Below are 13,091 nucleotides of genomic sequence, written 5' to 3'. Positions count from 1 at the left end.
CACAATTACTGCTACATTGTTTTTTAAACCCAAATGCATCACCTCACACTTACTGACATTAGAAACACAGAAGATAGGAGCAGGAGTAGGCCATTCGGCCCCTCGAGCCTGCTCCGCCATTCAATGCGATCATGGCTGATCATCCAAATTCAGTACCCTGTCCCTGCTTTCTCCCCATATCCCTTGATCCCTTTAGCCTTAAGAAATATATCTAACTCCTTCTTGAATATATTTAATGAATTGGCCTCAACTGCCTTCTGTGGTAGAGAATTCCACAGGTTCACCACTCGCTGGGTGAAGAAATTCCTCCTCATCTCTGTCCTAAATGACTTACCCCTTATCCTTAGACTGTGACTCCCGCGCCATCGGGAACATCCTTCCTGCATCTAGACATTGAAGCTAACTGGCCTGTAATTATCCAGATGAGCTGTGACTCCATTAGCTAGGTTCCTGTTCTTATCTGGTGACCAATATCTAGTGATACCTACGGACAGTAGGATTTGGCTGGTCTGCAACGCAGCCCACCCCACCACAATCTCCCGTGATAACACTTTGTGTGTAAGCTCACACATGAGCGACAGTTTCCTGGGGGAAGCAGTGCCTGGAACGCCTGTGGAACAGTACTCCAGCCAAGAGCCAGCTCCTTCAACAGTGAAAGAAAGAAAGATTTGCATTTATATAGCGCCTTTCACCACCTCAGGACATCCCAAAGCGCTTTATAGCCAATGAAGTACGTTTGAAGTGTAGTCACTGTTGTAATGTGGGAAGCGTGGCAGCCAATTTGCGCACAGCAAGCTCCCACAAACAGCAATGTGATAATGACCAGATAATCTGTTTTCGTAATGTTGGTTGAGGGATAAATATTGGCCAGGACACCGGGGATAACTCCCCACCTCTTCTTCGAAACAGTGCCATGGGATCTTTTACGTCCGTCTGAGAGCAGACAGGGCCTCGGTTTAACGTCTCATCTGAAAGACAGCACCTCCGACAGTGCAGCACTCCCTCAGCACTGCACTGGGGTGTCAGCCTGGATTTTTGTGCTCAAGTCCCTGGAGTGGGACTTGAACCCACCACCTTCTGACTCGGGGGCGAGAGTGCTACCCGCTGAGCCACGGCTCCGGGAGGGATACACAAGAGTATGAAGGTGAATGTCAATGTAAAGAGGCAGCGCTAATGAAGAACATGCAGAAGATCCAAAAGAAGAACAGCTGTCGGAGCGGAGGCATCTACAGGGAAAGTACCTGGACATTTTTGAGAGTGGTAACAAGTAGCTCAGAAACCGAGTCCCTTATATATGACAATGCACATTACACAGCTCTGTATTCGGCCCTCAAGAAACATTATACTCGTCTGTAAATTACCCAGCCCTGCCAACACCACTCAATGCAGACTGTAAAACAATCAGCTGACAGCCCACTTTAATACCCTCTTAAAATTACTTAGCAGCTGCACGCCTGAAGCCACTGCACTGAGATTCACCCAATAATTCTACAACTGTGTAACTTCATTCTCCACACTTCCAGAGAGCTTGCGTTTCACTTCACTGCGAGGTGTAGTCTATTGTATTACATGGTGCTGCAGACACACCAGTTATACGGCTAACAGCCTGTCTTTCCAAAATAAAGACATTCTACATTTGACTAGAAACAACCAGGCAGCATGGGGGAAGCAAAGAGCAGTTAATTGCAGAGGAGGGGAGACGGAGAAGTGTGTTGGGGCAAAAACTAACAGGGAGGGAAGGGGGAGGAGCTACAGGCAGAAGACCTAGACAGGAAGAGATGCCATTGCTGTAGATACTCTGCATACAATTGGATACCCGAGTCTCACCAATCTGGACTACAGAGGAGGCGTTGCAGTATGATGAAGGGTGCAGGGAGGAGAAAGAGGGATAATGCACCACGGTCACAGACACGTTCATGACTTTGGTTAGGGCAGTTTTGGCGCTGTGGGAGGGGTGAAAACCGGATACTGGAAAACTTCAAACAGGGACAAATAAGCATGGATTTCGGAGGCGACAACACGTTCAAGGACTTGAGAGGAAAGGAAGGTTTGAAATGGGGTGGGTTTGTAGGGAGAGAGGAGAATGGGGTTTTGAGAAGGATGATGATAGTGGTTTAGAAAGGAATGGAAACAGTACCCGAGGAGAAGGAACCATCAACAATGGTAGCTAGCATGAAGGCCAGGAAGGGAAGCTGGAAGTCAGCAATTTAGTTGAAATGGGGTTAAAGGAGCACGAGGTGGGTCTCATGGATGAGATGAGCTCGGAGAGGGGGAAAATGGAGATTAGCTGGAGAAAGACACACGGGTTCAGATCTCGTGCGGGGATCGGAAGCAGAAGCAGAACAGATGGTCTCAATCTTAATGACAAAGAAGTCCATGAGCTCCTCTCACTTGTCTTTTGGAGAAGATGGTGGCGGGGGCATAGAAGGGGGTTTACGGAGATGTCGGGTAGTGGAGAAAAGAAGCCGAGCGTTATCTTTGCTCTCCACGACAATCCTGGAGTAGTGGCCGGCTTTGACAGAGGAGAGTGAGGCCCGATAGCACTTGATGTGGGCCAACCAGAGTTGGTAATGGATGACTAAACCAGTTATGCACCAGATAGTCTCTTGGACTTTAGGGAGTCAAGATGAAGAGTCATGGTTTTGCTGGGAACAAGGGATTCAGAGATGGAGGTGTGGGAGCGGTTAAGTAAATTGTTGGCTGAAGAATTGTGGCAAATGGTGATCCAAAGTCTAGGCGGCTGGAAGTTTGAAAGTGCGGTTATGAGCGACTGAAGGGTGTGTTTTTTTTCCAGGGATCGACGCAGAAGGAAGTAGGGTTGGAAGGGGGTAAGGGTAGTGATTTGGTTGGACTTGGTATTGGCAGTGATCAAGATCCTGGGAATAGAGGCCCCAGGAAATGGCATGGTCGAGGGGGTGGCCGTAATTACTAGTAGGAAAGGGTATACGGAGGGAAAGGTGTAGGGAGGACAGCAGAAAAGTGAATTCAGAGAGAGGGAGGGCGGGCAAGAGGAGCTGTGGTGGCCCAGGAGAGATTGGGCTGGTCATCATTAGCATACATGCAGAAGCGGACGCCAAATCTGTGGATGACATTGCCAAGGAGCAGCATGTAGATGTCAAGGACGGATCCTTGAATGGCTGTAAAGGCAACTGTACAGCGGTGAGAAGAGAAGACATTGCTAGAGATGCTCTGGCTATGATTGGATAGATAAGAGTTGAAGGCGGTGTTGGACTTCGTTGTCGATGTCTGCCCTTGTTGACAGTAGGCTCCCGAGGTATGGAAAGTGGTCCACGTTGTCCAAGGCCTTGTCGTGGATTTTGACAATCGGGGGGCAGTTCTGTGTGGCGGGGGCAGGTTGGTAGACGACCTTTGTCTTACGGATGTTTAGTGTAAGGCCCATAATCTCGTACGCTTCGGTGAAGGTGTTGATGATGGTTTGGAGTTCAACCTCCGAGTGAGCGCAGACGCAAACGTCGTCTGCATACTGTAATTCGACGACAGAGGATGGGGCGACCTTGGATCTGGACTGGAGGCGACGGAGGTTGAACAGTTTCCCGTTTGTTCTGTAAATTAGCTCCACTCCAGTGGGGAGCTTACGGAGGGTGAGATGGAGCATTGCAGCAAGGAAGATCGAGAAGAATGTTGGTGCGATGACACAGCCTTGCTTGATCCCGGTTCGTACATGAATTGGGTCTGTGGTGGAACCGTTGGTCAGGATCACGGCCTGCATGTCATTGTGAAGGAGGCGGAGGATGCTGACAAACTTTTGAGGGCAGCCGAATTTGAGGAGGACACTCCATAATCCCTCACGGTTGACAGTGTCGAAGGCCTTTGTGAGATCGAAGAAGGCCCTGTACAGTCGTTGGTACTGTTCCCTGTATTTCTCTTGTAATTGACGCATGGTGAAGATCATGTTCATTGTGGCCCTTAGTGGGCGGAATTAGCATTGCGACTCTGGGAGGAGCTCTTTGGCCACTGGGAGAAGGCGATTGAGGAGGATTCTTGCGATGACTTTCCCTGTGGCAGACAGCAGGGAAACTCCTCTGTAATTACTGCAATTGGACTTGTCACCTTTCTTAAAGATGAGTCACAATTACAGCGTCTCTGAGATCCCCTGGCATGCTCTCCTCCTCCATGCACTGTGCCAGTGCAGCCTTCGGTCACCTGAGGAAGAGAGTGTTTGAAGACCAGGACCTCAAACCCAGCACTAAGCTCATGGTCTACAGAGCAGCAGTGATACCCGCCCTGCTGTATGCCTCAGAGACATGGACCATGTACAGCAGGCACCTCAAAGCATTGGAGAGGTACCACCAACGCTGCCTCCGCAAGATCCTGCAAATCCATTGGCAGGATAGGCGCACCAACGTCAGTGTTCTCGCCCAGGCCAACATCCCCAGTATCGAAGCTTTGACCATGCTCGATCAGCTCCGATGGACGGGTCACACTGTCCGCATGCCCGATACGAGACTCCCAAAACAAGCGCTCTACTCGGAGCTCCGACACGGCAAGAGAGCCCCAGGTGGGCAGAGGAAACGCTTCAAGGACACCCTCAAAGCCTCCTTGAAAAAGTCCAACATCCCCACTGACACCTGGGAATCCCTGGCTCAAGACCGCACAAAGTGGAGGAGAAGCATCCGGGAAGGCGCCGAACACCTCGAGTCTCTTCGCCGGGAGCAAGCGGAAGCCAAGCGCAGGCAGCGCAAGCAGCGCACATCAACCCAAGCACCCCACCCACCCGCCCCTTCAACCACCGTCTGCCCCACCTGTGACAGAGATTGTAGGTCCCGCATTGGACTAATCAGTCACCTGCAAACTCATTTTTAATGTGGAAGCAAGTCATCCTCGGTTCCGAGGGACTGCCTAAGAGAAAAAGAGAGAACAGTGGAACCAAATGAGTGCAGTCCCATAGCACTGGACAACATAGAAGTGGCATTGGAGGAAGATGGTGGGTTGACTGTGATGAAAGCTTGAGAGGTGTCGAGGAGGATGAGGAGGGATAATGCACCAATCACGTGGAATGTTGCTCATGACTTTGTTTAGGGCTATTTTTATGCTTTGGGAGGGGCAGAAGCCAGACTGAAGGGATCCAAACTGAAATATGTTGGGAAGAAAGGCATAGAGTTAGGAGGCAGCAACACATTCAAGGACATGCAAGAGGAAAGGGTGATTGGAAGTAGGGCATTAGTTAGTGAGGACCATGGAACTGAGCGTGGCTTTGGTCGAGGATGGGGTGATGACAGCAATTTTGAAAAGGAGGGGCTTAAGGGACATGGGGAAAGGAGAGACGCAGCAGAGGTAGCTGAATAGATGCTCTTGACAATAAAGAAATCCATGAGCTCCTTGCACTTGTTGTCAGAGGGGAGGGTGGAGGGGGCAGAGAGAGGGGCTAAAAGATGGTCAGCAGCAGAGGAAAGGAAGATGATCCTCAGGTACAGGGTGGTTTCGGCAGAGGTCTGGTAGCAGTTGATGTGCTCAAGCCAGATGTGGTTAACGGGTGGGTGAGCTAGTTGTGCACCAGGTATGCCCAGGTTTGTGTCCACTGGACTTGAGGGAGCAAATGGGGAGATTATACCAGAAGAAACAAGAGGGATGGGAGCGTGATGGTTTTTCTGGGGACAAAGGCAATGAAAGTAGGGGGGACAGCAGTTGAGCAAATCAATAGCTTGATTGTGACAAATGAACGCCAATGGCTAGACAGTTTGAAAGTGCTGCTAAGCGATTTGGGGAAGAGAGGTTTCCCCCCCCCCCACCCAAGGGCAGCAGTGAGGTTGAGATCAGGTAGGGGGTTGCGGGTGCTAAGGGAAGCAGATAAGTGGTCAGAAATAGCCTGACCCGTGATGAGACCAAGGAGGTTAGAGAGCTCCACGGCAGACGGCAAGGTTGAGCGGGCCCTGGGTAGGTGAGCTTATGTGGAGGGAGAGATCTCAAGAGGGCAAGGAGGACATTGAATTTAGAGAAGAGGTGAAGATTGAAATTACCACGGATGAGGAGTTGCTCAGCGCCGGAACTGAGGGAGAATATCTCAGGGAGGAATTCAAGAGTGCGGCTTGGGGGTCATTAAAGCAAATTTTGTTTTGCCTAAAAAGTGTTTAGTGTTGTACACTCGAATTACAAAACATTTGCAATCTTCTCAGTATTGGAATACTATGAAGCCTGATGGAAAATCTCAGCAAAAGTCTTGGTAAAAGGCCAAAGTATTTTTCTGGCTTCCTCACTCAAGACAGGATTGCAGAGAAAACAACTGGTTCTGATTTCGAAATCAATATTATAGATGGTACTGGAGGTTTGCAGCCATACAAACATATAAGGCACATTGCCCCACACATAGCTGCAACAAGGCACAGTTCTCCAGCTACAAGCTGCATTCCCAAGCACAAACAACCCAACCTACAGGGTTCAGGTGGTGTTGTAGACCCACAAAATAGTGTGCATACAAATCCAACTTCGAATGAGGCGCACAGATAAAAAGCAGCAAATGGACCTGCACTGGTGCACTCCTCTACAATCAGGTCTCTGTTACGTGGCAGAGCCTGTGGGATTTGGCACCCAACAATAAATCTAAATGAGAGCAGAGCAACAAATGGACCAGAAGAAAAGGCGAATATAAAAGCACCTATAGGGACTAAAGCACCTATTAATAGAGCATAAACAAATCAATCCCATTGCTTGCTTAGGCTGCAGTTGAATATTGCAGCCAGTTTTGGGCACCTTTGCTTTAGGAAAGACAAGGAAAGAGGATGTAGAAGAGAGTCACCAATATCAGGAATGAGGGCCTTAAGTAATAAGCAGACGAGAGAAACTTTCATTAGAGCAGAGAAGGTTGAGGAGATCCGTTAGAGATGTTCAAAATTATGAGAGATTGTGATCACGTAAATCAGGAAAAACTATTTCCATTAGTTGGCGAGTCGGTTACTTGGGATTTAAGATCAGCAAAAGTATGGCTAGAGTTCTTTTTTTAGGGAGGGTTGTTAGGACGTGGAATGCCGTAACCAGAAACAGTAATGGAGGCAGAGTCCAGAATTAATGTGGAAAGGCGAGTATTTGAAAATGAAAAATGTCAAAGGGTATGGAGAATGGGCGAGTGAATGGGACCAAGTGGATAGCTCTTTCTGAAAGCTGGCACAGGGGCAATGGTCCAAATGACCTCCTCCTATGCTGTAGAATTCTGGGAGTTAGTAGGAGTACAATGCATTAAAATGGATGGATACAGGTTTCCCCTCACAGTAAAGTAATAAAGCAGCAGCAGCCTGCTCTAGTGATAGATACAGATCTTTCAAGTTCTCCTTTAAACTTCCTTTTTTGGCTCCCATGTTAGCTGACATTGTTAATGGTTCTCTCTCCTCAGGTAATGTCCCCCTCTCCTTCAAATCTGCCGTTATCACCCCTCGCCTCAAAAAACCAACCCTTGATCCCTCCGTCCTTGCAAACTACCAGCCCCATCTCCAACCTCCCTTTCCTCTCCAAAGTCCTTGAACGTGTTGTCACCTCCCAAATCCGTGCCCATCTTTCCCGCAACTCCATGTTTGAATCCCTCCAATCAGGTTTCCGCCCCTGCCACAGTACCAAAACACTCAAAGTCACAAATGACATCCTTTGTGACTGTGACAAAGGTAAACTACCCCTCCTCATCCTCCTTGACTTGTCTGCAGCCTTTGACACGGTTGACCACGCCAATCTCCTCCAACACCTCTCCACTGTCGTCCAGCTGGGTGGGACTGCACTCGCCTGGTTCCATTCTTATCTATCTAATCGTAGCCAGAGAATAACCTGCAATGGCTTCTCTTCCCGCTCCTGCACCATTCCCTCTGGTATCCCCCAAGGATCTATCCTTGGCCCCCTCCTATTTCTCATCTATATGCTGCCCCTTGGCTACATCATTATAAAACACAGCGTCAGTTTCCACACGTACGCTGATGACACCCAGCTCTACCTCACTACCACTTCTCTTGACCCGTTCAGAGTCTCCAAATTGTCAGACTGCTTGTCTGACATCCAGTTCTGGATGAGCAGAAATTTTCTCCAACTTAATATTGGTTAGACCGAAACCATTGTTTTCGGTCCGCGACACAAACTCCATTCCCTAGCCACTGACTCCATCCCTCTCCCTAACATCTGTCCGAGGCTGTTATGTGACCCTGAAATGAGCTTCCGACCGCATATCTGCAGCATAACTAAGACTGACTATTTCCACCTCCGTAACATCGCCCATCTCCGCCCTTATCTCAGCTCATCTGCTGAAACCCTCATCCATGCCTGTTACCTCTAGACTTGACTATTCCAACGCACTCCTGGCTGGCCTCCCACATTCCACCCTACGTAAACTTCAGCTCATCCAAAACCCGGCTGCCCGTGTCCTAACCCGCACCAAGTCCCGTTCACCCATCACCCTGTGCTCGCTGACCTACATTGGCTCCCGGTTAAACAGCGCCCCGATTTCAAAATTCTCATCCTTGTTTTCAAATCCCTCCATGGCCTCACCCCTCCCTATCTCTAATCTCCTTCAGCCCCACTACCCCCCACCCCGAGATATCTGCGCTCCTCTAATTCTGCCCTCTTGAGCATCCCTGATTAGAATCACTTAATCTTTGGTGGCCGTGCCTTCTGTTGCCTGGGCCCTAAGCTCTGGAATTCCCTGCCTAAACCTCTCCGCCTCTCTTTCCTCCTTTAAGACACTTCTTAAAACCTACCTTTGACCAAGCTTTTGGTCACCTGCCCTAATTTCTCATTATGTTGTTCGGTGTCAAATTTGTTGTCTTATAACACTCCTGTGAAGCACCTTGGGACATTTTACTACATTAAAGGCGCTATATAAATACAAGTTGTTGTTGTATATGGCTACAAAACAATTTAAGGTACCAGCTCTTTCCAACCCTACTTCTTAACTAATTTCCCCAACAGTAATGCTAATATATTGAGGAAGTAGGGCTGGGACTGCTAGTGGTATGCCATTGTTAACATGCTCGTCTCCCTCGTCTCAGGTTGGTTGGGGTATTTTTTTTTTTGTTCACAGGATGTGGGCATCACTGAAAAGAACAGCATTTATTGCCCGTCCTTAATTGCCCTGGAGGTGGTGGTGGTGAGCCCCCTTCTTGAACCGCTGCAGTCCATGTGGTGAAGGTACTCCCAGCAGTGCTGTTAGGGAAGGATTTTGACCCAGCGACGATGAAGGAACAGCGATGTATTTCCAAGTCAGGATGGTGTGTGACTTGGAGGGGAATTTGCTGCCCTTGTCCTTCTAGGTGGTTGAGGTCGCAGGTTTGGGAGGTGCTGTCGAAGAAGCCTTGGCGAGTTGCTGCAGTGCATCTTGTAGATGGTACACACTGCAGCCACGGTGCGACGGTGGTGGAGGGAGTGAATATTTAAGGTGGTGGATGGGGTGGCAATCAAGCGGGCTGCTTTGTCCTGGTATTGAGCTTGAGTGTTGTTGGAGCTGCACTCATCCAGGCAAGTGGAGAGTATTCCATCACTCCTGACTTGTGCCTTGCAGATGGTGGAAAGGCTTTAGGGAGTCAGGAGGCGAGACACTCGCAGCAGAATACCCAGCCCAATATAGAATATTAAAAATATACTTCTCTGATGTGTGGATCTTGAATATTAAGTTATATAAAAACCTGAAAGTCCATCATACATATGGAAGATAAATAGCATATGGCGAATAAACCAACAACAGCTCCCTGATGCTTACAGGATAAATATAGTACCCAGACCAAACAAACCCGAATGACTGCAGTTATGGCACCATAGTTATCTTCAGTATCTCTGGATTAGAAAGGAATGGAAAACAGCTATAGAGTTCCCACTCCTAACTGGTACCCACTGGCTCCTGCTGGACAGTGCAAACGTGTGAGCATCAGGTGAGCAGGGGCGGGCTTGGTTAAGATCTCGCCACAGCCTACTGCAAGGAAAAAGAGAGTGAACTGCAAAGTACAAAACTGACGATAAAAGAAGACACCCCCTCCCCTCCTCAACGACACCACTCCAGTTGAGCTGAATTCTCAGAAATCAAATTAAAAGACCAGCTACAGATTTTCCTAAACTGGTGCAGTTCTGCCTCATGTGAATTAATCCCTGGAATCTCTTACTCACCCAGTTAAAATATCAAGAGTTCTCTAGGCCTAAACCTCAGGTTGCCGTGCTCACACGCACATATTAATACAGATTAGAAACTTCTTTTTTGTAAATTATAATAGATCTATTTTTTGCTCTCCACTTCAGATCCCCTCAGCCTCATCTCCTAAGCATGCCATTACTACAAAAGCTTGCATTTATATGGCGCTTTTTACATAGCAAAATGTCCCATGGACAGAAGGTAGAGTAAAGGAGGGGCAAGCTACACTCATCCCTCTAGCAATCCCAACTTTTAAACACCCACAAAGTGGTGTGCAAGTGTGGCCTTCAATTTTGCTTCATTTTACTTAATTATATACACTATTCCATTCCATCACGACACATCCTGGAACACAAATGCACCAGACCATGTCACCGCCTCGCTCCTCCTCTGCCCCTACTCCGCCACCCTGATACTCTATACTGCTATGTACAAAATGATTCAATACCTTTTACTGGATGAATATTTGACACTCAAACTTCCAAGCCTTGAGACCTTTTCATTAGGTGAAAAATGACATGTTTATTTTAACAAGAAACTACACTCAACCGGTCCCAGCAGCCATCTTCTAAACCACTTTTCTTGAGGTGATTATCTGTATAAGAAATAGATCAAGTTCCTTGCATCATGACCACAACATCATCACTAAGCGACAAGCATTTCAGCTGGTATATTCAGATGTTTAAAATAAATTTAATTCTTGTCTCTTTCCACTCCATGAAATCTGATTTCTGCGCTGCTAGTTTTCAACTCAAACATACCATAACCCATTTTGACATAGGCTTGTGCGCAACTTAAGGCCACAATAAAAATGTACCGCTCGCTGTACAAAAATGTAGCTTTAACATATGCTCAAATGGAGTACATCGGATAGGGACTAATGCATGCCTGGCACCACAGTGGTGCCCCATTGCCATGGAAAAGTAGGAAGCAGAATCCGAATTTCAACCATAGAACTGCAAAATAAAGAACTTGCATTTCTACAGCACCCTTCGCGACCTCAGGACGTCTCAAATTGCTTTACAGCCAAAAAAGTACTTCTGAAGTGCAATCACTGTTGTGATGTAGGAAACGCAGACCAATTTGCACACAGCAAGGTCCCACAAACAGCAATGTGATACATGACCAGATAATCTGTTTTAATGATGTTGGTTGAGGGATAAATATTTGCCAGGACACTGGGGATAACTCCCCTGCTCTTCTTCGTAATAGGGATATTTTAACATCCACCCAACTTATCATCCGAAAGATGACACCTCCAACAGTGCAGCACTCCCTCGGTACTACCCTGAAGTGTCAGCCTAGATTACGTGCTCAAGTCTCTGGAGAGGGGCTGGAGCCTACAACCTTCTGACTCAGAGGCGAGGGTGTTACCAACTGAGCCAGGGCTGAACATACTGAGCAGAATCTAGGCACTTCCTTGTGAATGGGGTAGGGAAAGAAAAGGGAAGCAGTTCAACCTTTCCTGGTGCAACTTTTTGTGTTGCTCCAGAATGGCAGTGGCCTGGGACTGTGGGGACAGTTACCCAATGCACATTCTGAGCCAGGGATGGTACACAGCACCAGCAAACGTGAAAAAAACTCCTATATTATATAGAACATTTTTAAAATAGGACATGACTGGCTCTGAATCAAGGGCTGCACTGCATCTTTATATGCCCAAAACCCAGTCAGGATTCCAAAGCAAACAGCCCTCCTCAGATTGCGAACTGATTTGCATCCGTTGCAGTGCGATTCCCCAGGGCTACATTATCAGTGTAACTAAGACAATGTTGCAAACAGCTGGACTCAGAGAGGAAGCAGTGAGATGCGATGCAGTTCAGTTCAGTTCAGTGGGCCGAGCTCGGCCACAGGCGGGCGGGTCACGCCGATCGCACTCACCCCCTCGTGATAAACTTTGTTCGCCCGCTTCAGCTTGACGTCCACCACCGTCCCCATGGTGACCCCGGGGATCCAGACCCAGGACCAAGACTGGCCGGGCCTCCCACCGTCACGTGGTCTTCTCTCTCACCGGTCCTCCCACCGTCACGTGGTCTTCTCTCGCACCGGTCCTCCCACCGTCACGTGACCTTCTCTCTCACCGGTCCTCCCACCGTCACGTGGTCTTCTCTCTCGCCGGTCCTCCCACGGTCAGGTGGCGCTCGCCCTCTGGTCCTCCCACGGTCAGGTGGCGCTCGCCCCCTGGTCCTCCCACGGTCAGGTGGCGCTCGCTCGCTGGTCCTCCCACGGTCAGGTGGCGCTCGCTCGCTGGTCCTCCCACCGTCAGGAGGCGCTCGCTGGTCCTCCAAGCATCACGTGGTTATCGCACGCTGGTCCTCCAAGCGTCACGTGCCCTTCCCAGCGCCCACCGAGTGGTTTGTGGCCTCCCGAGTTGCCAACAGGCCCCATGTTACCACAGTTGTGATAAACCCCCCACCGCCCCAGTTGCCTTTTATGATTTGAACGCCTGTTACGGTGCAGACACGCAGAAATCATTTAGGAAAACATCTTGAGGTGATCTAAAACTTGGCTGCCCGTGTCCTAACTCGCACCAAGTCCTGTTCACCCATCACCCCTGTGCTCGCTGACCTACACTGGCTCCCGGTTAATCAACGTCTCGATTTCAAAATCCTCATTTTTGTTTTCAAATCCCTCCGTGGTCTCGCCCCTCCCTATCTCTGTAATCTCCTCCAGCCCCACAACCCTCCGAGATATCTGCGTTCCTCTAATTCTGGCCCCTTGAGCATCCCCGATTTTAATCGCTCAACCATTGGAGGCCGTGCCTTCTGCTGCCTATGCCCTAAGCTCTGGCATTCCCTCCCGAAACCTCGCTACCTCTCTTCCTTTAAGATGCTCCTTAAAACCTGCCTCTTTGACCAAGCTTTTGGTCACCTGCCCTAATTTTTCCTTATGTGGCTCATGTCAAAGTTTTGTCTTACAACACACCTGTGAAGCACCTTGGGACGTTTTACTACATTAACGGCGCTAGATAAATACAAGTTGT

At 48.7% G+C, this 13,091-nt stretch overlaps 1 protein-coding gene across 2 annotated transcripts in view; it reads right to left on the bottom strand.

Moving 5' to 3' along the window:
• The window catches only part of vps26c (VPS26 endosomal protein sorting factor C), a 51,419-nt gene extending 39,242 nt beyond the window's left edge, over window positions 1-12,177 (bottom strand). Inside the window, exon 1 of one of the 2 annotated variants that reach the window (XR_015080896.1) lies at window positions 11,990-12,177. Coding sequence is in view for 1 of the 2 variants with exons in the window: in XM_086007186.1 (XP_085863312.1) it covers window positions 11,990-12,046 (57 nt within the window). In the remaining variant the exon portion in view is untranslated. The remainder of the gene's footprint in view (window positions 1-11,989) is intronic. The other variant, XM_086007186.1, reaches the window with a different exon arrangement.
• Window positions 12,178-13,091: the final 914 nt, after the last annotated feature.

Source organism: Somniosus microcephalus, chromosome 14 (assembly GCF_052327205.1).
Source record: "Somniosus microcephalus isolate GS21.2 chromosome 14, FLI_Smic_1.0, whole genome shotgun sequence".
Taxonomy (NCBI): domain Eukaryota; kingdom Metazoa; phylum Chordata; class Chondrichthyes; order Squaliformes; family Somniosidae; genus Somniosus; species Somniosus microcephalus.
The sequence above is the reverse complement of the archived record's forward strand: the minus strand, read 5'-3'. Positions and strand labels throughout refer to the sequence as shown.